Source organism: Leguminivora glycinivorella, chromosome 12 (genome assembly GCF_023078275.1).
Source record: "Leguminivora glycinivorella isolate SPB_JAAS2020 chromosome 12, LegGlyc_1.1, whole genome shotgun sequence".
NCBI classification, from domain to species: domain Eukaryota; kingdom Metazoa; phylum Arthropoda; class Insecta; order Lepidoptera; family Tortricidae; genus Leguminivora; species Leguminivora glycinivorella.
Window position 1 is genome coordinate 18,512,545 of NC_062982.1, and position 15,188 is coordinate 18,527,732.

The 15,188-nt window shown below is 34.6% G+C and overlaps 2 protein-coding genes across 2 annotated transcripts in view; one reads left to right on the forward strand and one right to left on the reverse strand.

Annotated features, from left to right (window-relative positions):
- The window catches only part of LOC125231581 (knirps-related protein-like), a 124,265-nt gene that overhangs the window by 23,417 nt on the left and 85,660 nt on the right, over nt 1–15,188 (reverse strand). The window contains exon 2 of the mRNA XM_048137040.1: nt 13,025–13,102. Coding sequence (XP_047992997.1) covers nt 13,025–13,102 — 78 coding nt within the window. The remainder of the gene's footprint in view (nt 1–13,024; nt 13,103–15,188) is intronic.
- LOC125231583 lies at nt 67–2,371 on the forward strand. Its single transcript, XM_048137041.1, has 5 exons — nt 67–234; nt 475–546; nt 639–743; nt 852–962; nt 1,146–2,371. Coding segments are annotated over exons 1-5 (675 nt in total). The 5' UTR covers nt 67–232; the 3' UTR covers nt 1,531–2,371.

A 15,188-nucleotide genomic window follows, 5' to 3' on the forward strand; every position in this document is an offset into this window, starting at 1 on the left:
TTATATTACAGTGATGATCAACCTTTGTATTATATTGGTTTCTTACTGTATTTTTGCAATTGTTGTAGTTTATGTTAGTTATAATTTGCTTTTAGGTTGTTAACTCATGACTTTACGTCAGTTTCGTTTTATTAATAAAACCCCTGGCTTATTCATTTCCTGTACTATTTTCTAACAAGTGCAAGTGTTACAGTGCGAGTTTTACGTACACGGAGAAATTCACCTTGAAACAATGTTCGTAAGTTTGTAATATTTTATTTAGCTATAAACTATTCTGAATATGGTGTTGAGTGATGTTTGTTCTCGATTAAATTTACCGATAAGTATCCTTCTAAGTAGCAGTTTTATGCGAGTTAAGTGCGTATTGGTATTAACTTTAACTTAAAATTTATAACCCTCGCTGGAGAGAGGTACAAGTACAACTGTGAAATCTCGTTCGACTGAACATAACAGAATCTTATTTTTTATTTTCAGGTCTGACTTTGAGTACCATGTAATCCAGTCTAAGAAAGACCTCGACTCTGAGGATGAATCTGGATCATTAAAGTATGTATTTTAATTAAATTTAAGATTTTATTGACTTATTATTAATTTTTGTTATTATTAATGATCTGATGGATAATCACTATGTATTGTAGGACTCAGAAGAAAACAACCAAAAGGAAAAACGCTTCTCAGATCCCGAAACGTGACGCGGGCTGGTCGCTGGACAGAAACGTCGTCGAAGAATGTGCTAGTAAAAGGTAATTAATTAAAACTGTGTTTGAAAACTTGTCTACAAATGCGAACTTTTTATTTATTTCTCTTTATTTATGAGAACTGGAAGTAATATAAAGTTTTTAATATTACAGCAAGAAGATCAAACCAAAGAAAACTGTGAAAAAGCACGCATCGTCCGTGTTAATAACTGATACGTTGCAGGACAGTGACACTGACCTTGATGAAGAAGACAAAACTAAAAGGTAATTAATTCAATTCAGTTATTTTATATGTAATACATATATTTACTTAACTAATTGTAATTAGCCTTTGAATCTAAACATTTTAAACCATAGTATTTAAATTCTTAAATGTTAAGTACTTACCTAATTAACTAATTATATTTTGTTGTATTCGATAATATAAATAAGTTTTTAATATTCCAGTACGACAACCAAGTCGAAGAAAGAGACACCTGATTGTAAGCCAGGCTGGTTTTCAAACTGGGGTGACGAAGGACATGTTGAAGCCCAGCGTCGAGCATCCGCTGCCAACTCTCTGTCGTCCGTGCTGATACGTCGCGTCCCAGGCGGCTACGTGCGTCGCACAGCTTCGTTAACCGGTGATCTTTTTATTGATCTTAAACTGTATAACGTAGTAGATATTCAAAACGTTCCATCTGAAGCCCGTTGGGAGAAAGCGCTGGTTAATTTTAAATATCGTGTGGATTCCGTTTCGGATATAGTAGATGGAATAAATAAGATTCTAAAGCGTTGTAAGGACGACTTTACAGATGAAGGAACCTTTTTCCCAGATAAAAAAAGCCAATAATCTTTAATCTTTTTTACGTCTAATTTAGTCTATTCCTATGTCAATAGGCAAAATGCCTCATAATAGCTCCATATTTTGTTCAGTGTGTGACATAAGTATTCCAAGTAAAGCCTTTTCTGCTCACTTGCGCACTAACTTGCATAAAAATAATAACTCTGTTCAATTAACTCCTGATATTGAAAAAATAAGCAGCGCTTTCCGTAGTAGAATAGCATCATACAGAGTGCGTGGACCAGAGAGTAGCCTCCATGACTCACCGGTAAAGTTTCTGTGCGCTCTTCGTAGACATATTAAACATATTCTCGAAGCGAGAAGGCTTGCTTTTGGATCTATAAAGGTTAACTTTGAACTGTTTGCTGAATTTGGTTTGCCGAAAAATGAAGCATGTGAAATTAAATCATTCGCTACGCAAAATATCATTTTACATCAGAGTTACGAATTTAAAGAAATATTTTCAACCATTTTGAACACATTGAGCACGAAAATTGATGAATTTCAAGAACGGGACAGTGGCTGGAGCTTTCTACGAAACTTATATCTCGAGATAAACATAAACAAATATAATCCTCTTAGAGCGTCTAGATTTATAGAATTACCAAAGTTAATAAAACATCGAAGAGCTTGTGTAAATATTAAAAACAATGAAAGTAGCACTATCTTCGAATGATGATAAACGAGTAATATTAAAAGACAATATTCACACACTTGCGTGGGGACATGCTTCATTTTTCTAAATATAGTTATATAGTGATATTTTAAAGGAAACTTTGAACTAATTTGTAAACACCTACTTTACTTTTTAAGTTAGCTATGCCAGTATGTATATTATTATTAAATAAACTTAAAAAAAAAAAAAATAGTTTTTCTTTTTTAAACCCACCATATTTATGTACAATGTTTAAATCAACTCAGGATACTTATGTTATGATCGTATACCTGTATCACGAGTACAATATCGTATCATGAGTTGATTTAAACATTGTTTTCAGGAGTATAATTTACAGGTTAATAAAATGCGTTTTATTTAGCACATTCATTTATTCAAAGAGGAACGTGATTTTCTAAATACCATTTTTTCATACATATTACATTTTTTAATGCACAAGTTTTTTTATGGTACACACAATTAAAAATACAATCATTAATACAATATTTTTTATACAGTTCTTGTAAATTCGGTGCACCCTTTTCACTTAAATCTATAACAGTACAGTTTGAATATAATTCTTTAATCCATTTAATTTTTTCCATACCTTTAACGAATATTATCTTATCTTTAATATGATTATAAATAAGTCTTCTAAATTCTCTATAATCAACATAACCTTCGTGCCACAAAATACCTAAATGTTTTTCAATCCATTTTGTCTGCCTCTCTTCACTTTCCGTCAATTTAGAAAATCGAAAAGGGGGTTTTATTAAGAAAACTTGAGTGTATTCTAGCGTGCTGTATGCAAATTCTTTGATAATAAATTCGTTTTCTTTTGTTTTAAACCCTTGAAGGTCTACAAATATATGCTGCATTACGATACTTTTTTCGTAATATTACTTAAAGGCTTATATTCAAATACACTATCATTTAAAATCAGACAGTAAGCTGCAGTGTTCTTTGGTATATCAGATTCACAATCCAATTCAACTCTCACATCTACTGAACCGGTTTTTAAGGTTTCGTTTTGACGAGAACAGTTGATAACAAATAAAGGAGCTTTATCTTTAAAATCTTTAGGGCTAAGCAACGGCGCTTGTAGACGATTATAATAAGACTGTTGAAATTTCGCATACTGTTCGTATAATATAGCAAACTTTTCACCCGAAAAACTAACATCAAAACTTTCGTACGGAAAGTAAACTGAATTCAAGAAAACTTTAACATCTCTCAAATTACAGTGATCAAAGTGTGATATGTCTTTATTAGCTTCATTTTTTCGTCCCGTTTTCAATCCAATTATAATATAACGCGGCTTTTCAATTTGCGATGAAGTTTTGATAGACCAAGAATGTTTTGACGTCTCAGGCAAGAGCGGATATTCATACAAATCCCAAGTCCTAAATGCTATCTGAACGGCACGATCTCTTTCTAAACATTTGAGTAAATTTAATCTTTCACGATCAGACACTTTAACATGAGGCATGCGCCATACTATTTTAGATATAGTAATATTGTCTATATATTCATTCGCATTTAATTTAACACTATTCAAATTAGTATTGGATCTTAAAAGAATAAGTTCATGCTTGCAATTAATTATGATTTTGCTGTAATCCTCAGCAAACCCGAGAATCTTGTTTAAAGGTACAGACACAGAAAATGTACCTTCCGTGTTTTTTATACCATTGACATCAAATCCCCATAACTTAGACATGGATGCTTCCAGTCCATTCATAGATACAAGAGATTTCATAGTTGTTGTAACTCCTGCGTTTTTAATTTTGTCAATTTCGATTCCATTTAATTCATATCGAATATCTTGAAATAGATGAAGTATGGGGTTGTTTGTAAGAAGAACACTTTTTACCTCGGCTTTTGTTTCTCTATTGAATGCGGTTATAGTACCTTCTATGTATAAAGAACTTGCTGATGGTAGTACGTAAAGATCTTGTTGGTTTATAGGTATACGTATTTCATCGTTGAAATTGAAACTTGTGACGTACGGTTTATATGAATGATATTCAAAGCTCTCGATAGAATTATCAAAGACAAAAGGTTCTGTTAAGTTTAATATACTCATTTTAATAGGCGTAAGCTTTGGAGGAATTGCTTATTTTGTTTTGTGAGTTTTACTTTAGGTCTTCTTTTCGTGATTGCAGGATGAGTACTGGTAATGTTTTTAAGAGAGACTGAAGTTTTATTGAAGTCTATCATTTTTTTCTTAAATGTAAATATAACTGAATTTCTTCACCCCGTAAATTAACTAGATTATTGTTAACGTCTAAAATTCTTATCGTTATTGTGTTTAAGCTATTTTGGGTTACAGGGAAATAAATAACGTTTTTTGGTGTTTCTATAATCCGATAACCAGGTGGCACGTTTGGTACAAACTCGTGAATTATATGACTAGGTTTTCCGTTAACGAATGAACCGCTCACTATGTCACATTCGATGCGGACTATGGTTGTTGAGAGAATGGAGACAGGATAAGGGGATTCAGTTAATATATTAGCTTGAATAGATTCTGAACCGAAGCCAAGTATATTACCGATGGAGCCTTCTTTGTCGAAATGAATATTTTCAGAGCATAAAATAGATGTTTTTAAGGTATTATTATTGCATGTTAGTGCAAAAGAGCATCCTTCAATATGTTCTTTAAGGTAATCGTCAATATCTTGAAGTTCATATGATCCTTCAGGAATTTTAATTACTTTGTTTTTACCATAATAGAACTTATTATTTCTGTCGTCTATGTTGGGTATAGAATTAAAAGTTGACATATACAATAGCCCACACTCATATTCACCATCCAGGTGAAAAGCTGGTGAATAGTTTGTTAACAGAGTGGAAGATGTTCCAGTTATAGACAAAGTGAAAGACATTGTGAGAATGATAAACTGATTATTGTGCGATGATATTTAAACGGTTATACCAATATTGTTTTAAATACTTTAGGCATAAGTGTCCACAATTGACAGTGTTAAACTTTTGATATGTGTCATAATTATAGTAAATATCATATTTTTTTAAATACCTCTTTAATTCTAGCGGAGGTGAAAGGTCACCATAACTATTAAAATATTCACAATAATTGTTATCTTTTACGTAGGCTACCCAGTGTGTACCATTGTTTTTAAAACTGTCTAAATTAACAATTCCACATTCTACTTTTTTAGGAGTCTTTGGTAAACTGTCTCTCATATAAACTCCTCGAAAATATGGAATATCAGATGAGTGTTTTAAAATGTCAATATTTGAAAGAGCGCGCCTGGGTAACCTCTCAGTTAGTTTTTTGAAAGTTTCAAACATAATCCTTTGCCATTTTTATATGGTTTAATGTGTAAGCCTTTTCCTAATGCAATAGATTCCATCATCTTGTTATGTCGCTCCGATTCCGCTAAATTTTTTCTGGCGGCTTTGTAATCACCTACAGCTTTAGCAATTCCGGCAGCTCCTCCTGCTAATGACCCTAGCGCAGACAGACCAGCAAAAATAGGTATCAGCGGTAAGAAGCCTCCAGTTTTTGGAATTGGTATAAGACGAGGTACCCGTACCTTGGAATTGGTTTTAAAATTTTCGTCGCAGCAATAAGTGCCCGCTCAATTATATTACTACCTTTTGTTTTTGGTTTCTTTTTTAATTCACTGCGTATCTTGGTCACAAAACGTTTAAATGGTTTTATACCCGCACCTGCCTTTATTTTAGATTTCATCACTTTGCTAACTAACCACGAAGCAATTTTTTCTCCTCTCCCTGCATCTTTCGATTTTCTTCTTTGTTTCGCCATTTCGTATAGTTCTAAATCAGCACGATGTCTATCAGCTAAATCCGAATAACTATCATATGCTATGTCGTGTTTCATACACGCATTATCTAGCGCATTAATTCCTTTATCGCCTCTCTGCAACCTTTTGCGCAATTTTGTTCCCGGACCACAATAGTTATAACCAGGTAAGTGTAATTCAAAGGGTAAATTATTAATAGCGCTGTTTAACAGTCCTTTCCCTTTCATATCTCGTGAGATAATAACACTATCATTAAAAGGAAATTATATAAATATCTTTAAACAACCGCACTTTTATCAATCCAACTGTTTTCGCTATTATTAAGGCCCAACCATTTAACATACAACTTTCTACCCTTTCTTTTAATAACCTTTTCTACAAGGTAAACGTTTGGATGGTTGGTTTTCAGAAGTTCTTCCTCGTAAAATGTACCGAGTATAGTGTTTTTATGCTGGTCTTGAATGTGATACGTAACAGGTTGAGTGCGATTCACGTGAGTAATAGTGAAAAGTTCTGTTGACCAATTAGGTGTGTAACCTTTGTGAAAGGCATTTTTATACTTGCTAATGCGTACACAATCTCCTATATTGAATTTGTTCGATTTATAAGACAAATTGGATAGTGATTTTTTAATATTTTTTAATACTTGCATTTCATTATCAAAATTTACATCAATAGGTTTTATTTTTGTTGTGCGATGCACAGTCTGATTATATGATTTTACTACATCGTCTAATGGCTTACCAACCCATTTATAGTTACCAACTAATGCAAAATGTTTGTAGAGCTTAGACTTAAGTGTCTTTATCAGCCTTTCAACAATAGATGCCTTCTTAATTGAATAAGTTGAGTAATGATTAACTTTTAATAATTTTAAGTAGAAATCGAATTCTTGATTGTAGAATTCTTTTCCTAGGTCAGTTTGTAAGTTTTTAGGTCTTCGTTTAGATGTTTTTATTATTAGTTCAAATGCATCTTTGACTTCTGTTTTAGTTTTAGACTTAATAGGTGTACACCATGCATACTTTGAAAATGTGTCAATAACGGTTAAAATATATTTATATCCTCTGTTAACAGTATGAAGCTTTTGTAAATCTATCAAATCGGCTTGCCATAAATCATCAATTCCTTGTAGTACAACCGATCGTCGCTTAAAATTTCTTCGCGCTGACCTGTGGATCTCGTTCACTATTTGTTGTTTTATCATTATTATATTTTTTTAAAATATCGTCTATCTCCTTCTTCGTATAAAAGTTCAGTTTTAACTGAGTTACGAGTTGGTGAATTTGATTATTTATTGTGTTAAACAAAGAGTCTATATACTTCTTTTCGTACATGTTTTGAATGTGTTCATCAACGTACTGCTTGTTAACTGCATCATCGGAAGATAATGGTTTAACAACCCCTTTTAATCTTATAGTTTTTAGATCAAAATTTCCTGCTTCTGTTCGAAGCAAAGCCTTGTACTTGAGCTCAGAGATTTCATCAGTACGCAAACGTTTATGAACATGGTGACCGAATTTGTCTATATTCATTTTTTACTTGAAAGTCAAACTTCAACTGATGGGAAAGGTAAGAGTATATACATTTATATATTATTTATTAAGCCTGCTTCACGTAATTCTTCAATTATGGATATTATCTCGTTATCTAACCCTGTATTTCCAGCGTCACGCGATGCTATAAGCAGTTTTAATCTGTCAACTAATTCGTTTGGATCATCCCAATATACATATGAAATATCTCTTTTTACTTTTTTCATTGATGGTAAACCTTTACCGGATATATATTCTTCACTTACTGTGCGCTGTTTGGATAATTTGAAAAGAGGTTTTATAAGGTTTAAATATTTCATACCCTTGTTGCTTTTTATGGGTTTCTTTGGATCAAAGTCGCGTCTATGTGCATTCGTTTTCATTAACAATGTTTTATATAATCGTTTATCATCTTCAGTTACTAGTTTTAAGTCAGGTACTTTCTTAAACAACAAATCATGTAAGCCTTGTGTTAAAAAATAACTTTCTCCACCTATCACGAGTTTATCATCATTAACAGAAATTGGGTAAGATCCAAGCATTAGCTTTCCACGCTCATTTCGTACACCAAATGGAATGTTCATGATAAAATATTGTTTCTGCCAAGCGGGATCATCGCGAGGAGAAGGAAACGAGTCTGACGTTCTAAATGAAATATTATTTGTTGTATCAGAATCACTTTGGTTCACACTTTCTTGAGATGAAGAATCACTATCATTTAATTCATTTTCACTATAATTTGGTTCAGATTCAAATGACTTTCTCAACAAAGTTTTATTATCCAAACTTTCTTTCATCCCATCTTCTGAAGGACTATATTTCAATGTTTTTACTGGCTTGTTCCATTTAAACCTATCGTTATCAAAATCTGAGTCACTAATGATTAGATTGTTATCATTACTACTATGTTTTTTTACCATTTCACCAAGTGGGTCTGTGATTGGTTTTAACATTGCTTCCAACATCATATTATCGTTTGATTTAACATCACGAATGCGTTTAACTTTTTTCTTACTGCTTCAGCAGATTTGAGTACTTTTTGTTTAAATAATTTTTCTTCATTAATTTTATGTTCCATGTCTGAACTAGATGGTTTCATTTTAAGCAATAAGTGTTTAATGTAATACTATGCTTTATATATCAAGTCAATCTAGAATTATAAATGTATCAAATCCTTTTCTATAACAGCCTGAATTTCTATTACAATCTTTATTTATGACTAAGTAATCAAACGGGATCTTCCATACTTGTGCACACATTTCACGAAATTGAGACCATGACATATCACTTCCTACATGTTCATCATAAACATGCTTTAAATTAATATCATCCTGTTTAAAAAGAATAATTAAGTTAGCATTATCTCTTATTAATTGTTTAGGTATTTTACTATACGTCTGATTTAGATAAAAGCTATCTATATTTTTATGCCTTCCCATTGCAAAGTAATCTCGTATATTATTTTGATTTTCACACGCAACATCATCAAATATTATAATGGAATTCATGTTTGCTGTATGAGGACTTAAGATTTCATCATTTGCGTTATATTTTTGAAATGATACTGAAGGAACTAGCTTTAAAACTTGCTCTAGAAATTGATACATTGGTTGAAATAAGGTTTTAGAATATACATAAACATTTTGAAAGCGTAGACCATGTTCATGTAGCAGCAAACCGACAATTAAATTTGTTTTTCCACAGTTCGATGGGCCACATATTATACAGCGAATGGTGTCGGGTAAAAGCGAGCCATGTCGAAAATAACGTTTATTGGACAAAGAACAAACAGCATCCAACTGCAATTTCTGAGACTGTTTTACGAACTTCATTTTGTCAATAGGCACGTGCAACTAACTTGAAAGGTGTTTTATCATTAACGGAGTTTTATAAACTTTTGTCTATATATTCGTCATGAGCGTTTTAAATCATCAGAAAACCTATTCAGAGTTTCAAATCATGAGAAAGCCGATTAGGAGTTTTAAATCATCTGAAAACCTATTGAGAGTTTTAAATCACCAATAAACCTGAGTACGAGTCCTAAATATGAAGTGATATTGGGAGTTTTCAAATCTTTGATTTGAAACTCCCAATAATCACCTACTGCTAGCTACCATCAGTCCATCATATACCTTCAAACTGTTTAATTGTGTACGTTACTGCAACGACATAAGGTTTACCAATAGACAGCTATGTCAATGTAAAGCACTTTAACCTGTGTCACAGTAAACTTCAAATTGGACAGGTGACTCAGTAAGCAAATTTAAACCTAAAATTCAAAATGACAAGGTTGTAATTAGGTACGAGTTCAATTTGTTATGACTTATGATAAACTTTAAAATTAAACTGACGCACAACGTCTATCTCGTAGCGGAAAAAATAATCGTCCAAGTAACCAGCCAGTATTAATACCCTTAAATACTGAAAAAGGTATACAACCTCTAACAATATGATATGCACAATGTTGTATTACAAATTTGTAGAATGGGCACGTAAACAATAACTAATAATACAAATTAAAACAAAAAAATATTACCCCCATCAAGATATAGCTCAATCGATTCTACTCTCGATTCTGAACAAACAGTTTTCAGGTTTTTAGTGTTAAGTGAAACACGGTGTATAAGAGTTCAAAAATCCAATACAGTTTGTACTTATATAAGTACGCTGGGACTTGCGAGGATAAAACAAATGCGAACACGCTCCGGAAAGCCAAATAAGGAAACATAATAAAACCGATTAAAGGAAACTCATTATATTAGTATTTGGTCTAATTTAGATTCGACAAAAAATCGGTATCAGATCCTTTGCGTGCTGCTCGACTTATTGAAGTGGAAATCCCGGAGCTGCCCTCACAATACCAACATTAGCTTACCGTTTCATAATGCTTATGCCTTTCATAATGAGGCTTATAATGCTTTGATGAGTAGAGAGGATCAGTATAGATTTAATAACGAATCGTAATCGATAAGCGAATTTTACTCTAAGAATTGTTCTGATTAAGGGATTATTGCATGAGAGGATTCGGTCGATTATAAAATGAAATCTGTTATGTGATTGTACGCTGCCGGTATTTGGTGCATACAACTACAACCAGTATGTATTCACTTATGCGTATATCTAGTTATAATATTATAAAAAATAAATAAATATTGGGGACACCTTACACAGATCAACTTAGCCCCAAACTAAGCAAAGCTTGTACTATGGGTGCTAAGCGACGATATACATACTTAAATAGATAAATACATACTTATATACATAGAAAATATGTATGACTCAGGAACAAATATCTGTGCTCATCACACAAATAAATACCCTTACCGGGATTCAAACCCAGGACCGCGGCTCAGCAGGCAGGGTCACTATCGACTGAGCCAGACCGATCGTCAATGTACTTGTGGTACTTATGAATTCATTAAGTAAGGATTTGTGAAAGCAATACTCTGATTATAAGGGTCCATATCAGGTAAATTTGCCAGTACAGTCTGCGATCTCACTCAGTTAGCGCTTCGAATTGTGGAACGCTGGTGCCGAGAATTCGGCCTATCAGTCAACCCCACTAAAACAGAAATGGTAATGTTTACTAACAAAAGGTCTCTTGGCAACTTTACCAAACCAAAACTTTTCCAAGCTGAGCTAAATCTAACAGAAGAGGTAAAGTACTTAGGTCTAACCCTCGACAGCAAACTCAGCTGGAACAACCACATCAACAAACGAATAGACAAGGCGGCAGTCGTCTTCTGGCAATGCAGAAGGATGATCGGTAAGAGATGGGGACTCAACCCGAAAATCACCCTCTGGCTCTACAAGACGATAGTCCGGCCAATGCTCTGCTACGGTGCTCTGGTCTGGTGGCCAAGAACAAACCTAGGCAACGTGCGAGACAAACTACAAAGATTCCAAAGGCTCGCATGTGCGGCTACCACTGGCTGCACGAAGTCTACTCCGACGGCAGCCATGGAGGTCATGTTGGGCCTTCCACCGCTATACCTGCACATACAGCAGGAAGCAAGCTTATCAGCGGTAAGGTTAAATACACTCAACATCTGGTCTAACACAGGAGTTCTTCACACAAAATGCCTGGAAAAAGTATACGACGAATTCCCAATCCTCAGGTCAGGTACGGATCGAATTCAAAAACATGTCATCTTCGATAAAAGGTACAAGATACAATTATACGAGGACGACAACTACGAAGGGCTCAATCCCAAGGAGCTTAGAATCTTCACAGATGGGTCGAAAACGGACAACGGGTCGGGCTCTGGGACCTTCTCAGAAGACCTGAACATGTCGATTACCACTCCGCTAGGAGCTCACAACTCGGTCTTCCAAGCTGAGTGCATGGGCATCATTAACGCGGCAGCTGCTATAACTGCAAGGAAGGTAGTAGGATCCTCCATCCGCATACTCTCTGACAGTAGAGCAGTCCTTATGGCTTTAAGGGGCCATTTAATTACATCCAAACTCATACACGAATGCCATAAACGACTAATGGAGGTAAGTCATAAAAACGAGATCATCCTACAATGGATCAAGGGACACAGCGGATCCCGAGGTAATGATGCTGCAGACGAGCTAGCCAGACAGGGGTCGAGTGCGGGGGCCATTAGCCCAGAACCAATTCTCCCGATACCATTCAGCAAGGTACGCTCAATGCTACTATCATATACAGGGAAACTACACACAGCACACTGGCTAAACCAGACTGGATGCAGGCAAGCGAAAATGGCCATGCCCAGCATCAGTGGAAAACTCACAAGAACGCTCCTTCAACTAGGGAAGGTCCGTCTGAGAATGGTAACCAGTGTCATAACAGGTCATGGACTATTTAACAAACATCTTTTCATAACAGGTGCTACGGACAGTCCCCTGTGCCGAGGGTGCATGGAGACAGAGGAAACAGCTGCTCACGTGGTGCTGGAGTGCAGCGGGGTGGCTCCATACAGGGCAAAATATCTCGGATCTCCGAGAGACCTCCCCGAGGTCCTACTCAACATCAAGGGTCTGGTAGGATTTCTCGAGGAGTTGGGATGGCAGGACTAGCCAACCCCTCCCTCTTATCACGCAAAATAGGCGCTAGACGTCGAGTTGCGGAAAATCGCCCGTTATACAATACAATACAATACAAGGGTCCATTTAGACGCGCGCGAACGGGAATGCAATTTTGGTTGCGGACTGTTGAGGTTACGTACAATCCGATCTCCGTCATCCGATTTCTTTCCGTCATTCTTCGGATCTAGTGCATAAATTATACCATAGAAATATTTCTAATAACTTTTTTTTACGGGTTCTTATTGGATTCGAAAAACTGCTCTAAGAATTTAAGACACACTTCTGATACACTTTTACCTACATTTTTTGCTGACATTTTAATACTCAGGAATAAAGCTGTTGCTTTTTCATTTGGGAAGAGCACTTGTACGAGTATACCTACCTATTTTATTAGTGCTGCATGTTACAGATTTGAAATTCTCATAAAAAAACCTGATATTTTAGAAAAAAAATGTCTGATAGCTTACCTTACAACCCTCACATGTGAAGGCTCCGAAATGGAAGCCTGCGGCCGGCTCCCCACACACTTTGCACTTTTGGTTCATCTGTAACAAGAAAAAATCCAAATTAGTCCACGTTACTATTTATTTAATCAAAAAAGTAACACAGCATTACAGTTTACACTAAGGCACTGTGAAACTACAGAATAAGACATAGAGGATAAACACAGAAATCAGCAGTTCTCAAAAAGTTTGTACGTCAGCAAATTTTAATTGATTCAACCAACATTTAGTAATATAAGTCGACTTTCGTCAGGATAATTGTTATAATTATGAAAATATAGATACTAGAGAACCTTAATAACGAAATAAAACTTACTAAAATCTCAATTTATCAAAAAAATCTTGGTAACAAAATAGGAATAAAAAAAAACAAATTTAACTTTTTCCTTAATTTTTGTACAAACTTTTTGAGAACTGCTGAAAATATAAAAAAGAGACAAAAATTAAGTATTAGATTGTTTCGTATTAGCAAAAAGTTCATTCTTATTATGCCTAATAGACACATCAATTTAGATTCTAATTAGAAAAGCACATAATATAATGACATTGATACTGCTCTCTTAAAAAAAATATATTGACGATATCTAAATATAACAATAATATTAGTAGAGAACTTGAGCTAGGACACTAGATGCAAACTATACCTGCATCAAAACAAAATTAAACACAACAAATGAAGCCCGACAGTAAACTAAGAGAAATAAACCTTCAAACCGTAATATTGTTGTTATCGGACGACATAAACGCGCGAACCCGGCACACAAACCCAATTCACTGCTCACAGACCACGTCCACCACTAGACGGAGCATTCAAGACATAAAAAAATCATTTTTCAGTACAGATGGTGGTTTTTTATCGCACTAGTGTGAGAAGTGGGTCATTTTTTATCATGTCGAAATTTCAAAGGGCCAGGCATTTGAAAAACGAGGTACAAGACACGTGAAAACAGGAAATTCGTAAATCGTGATGTCGATTTAAAACACTCCCGAACGAACTTCCTTTTTTCCGCACTTGTATCGTAATGTAATATATATTTTAGACATCAGGTTCCATAATATGGTTAGTAACTCTGAAGTTAACATTTGTGTTAGAGAAATTTATTACAATAAATCTCAAAACTCAATGCTGGCAGCGTCTGCGGTACTATGCCACGGGGGCCGTTTTTAGATTTATTTTAGGTTAGTTTTAGATTTATTTAGTTTAATTTTAGATTTATTTAGTTTAAGTATATTTCAAGATAATACATATTATCTACGTACTTATACTTAATTACCTACGGAATAAAGAAATATTATTTACAAAAAAAAACCTCAAAACTAAAATAAAAAATATAAGGATTCCGCCCTCCTTGAACCGCCTCACGGATCCTTCGTAATCCTTTGTGCAGATCCATGCATGAAGCGGCCGACTGTTCTCCTGTAGTAATTTAGTCTTAAAGTTATGTGGTTAATTTTGATGTCATAATCTTTTAATTGAGGTAAGCAATAAAGAATATTCTTATTTTATTGTACGGGGACGCTTGATTTAGTTGTGTCGATGTTTCGACCAGCACTCGTATAATTTAGGAATATTTATATTTTAACAGTTTTCGTTTTGAACCTGGGCTGTTTGTTATACTTTGCAATGGTGTCAGATGCTAGGATGCTACTGCTCAAAAAGTGTTATTTTACCAGTAAAATTGTACATATGTGTAGTAACCACGCGCTCTTTGCAAACGCCTAATAATGCGGCATCTGTAGTCTGTGCTATTAATACGCCGTGACCGAACTCGACCGTTTTCCAATCAGTCATTTAGTTGTTAATTTCGAGGACCACAGTGCATGATATTGCTTCGATAAAATCTCATGTATGTTTCAGAATCGTTATGTATCGATTACTAGTTGCGCTGTTTTTTTACTTTTTAATCCATTTCAATTTGTCGGGTTAGTTTTGTTCGGTTTCGCGCATTGCCGATCGGTTACGCGTTCGACTTAATTAGTTTTCGATTATTGTTTTTATAAGTTTTATAGCGGTAGTAATTGAGCAAGTGTTTAAAGGGTTATTGGACGTGCGAAGGTGTATGTATATTATTGAAACAGCTCTTTTTGTTGTTACAATTTCTTGTCAAAGTGGACCAGAGCCATGAGC

What these genes read in the sequence shown, in the direction of transcription:
- LOC125231583 (XM_048137041.1), top strand. An exon ending in GAAGAATGTGCTAGTAAAAG is followed by an intron (nt 744 to 851) that starts GTAATTAATTAA and finishes TTAATATTACAG; the next exon opens with CAAGAAGATCAAACCAAAGA. An exon ending in GAAGAAGACAAAACTAAAAG is followed by an intron (nt 963 to 1,145) that starts GTAATTAATTCA and finishes TTAATATTCCAG; the next exon opens with TACGACAACCAAGTCGAAGA.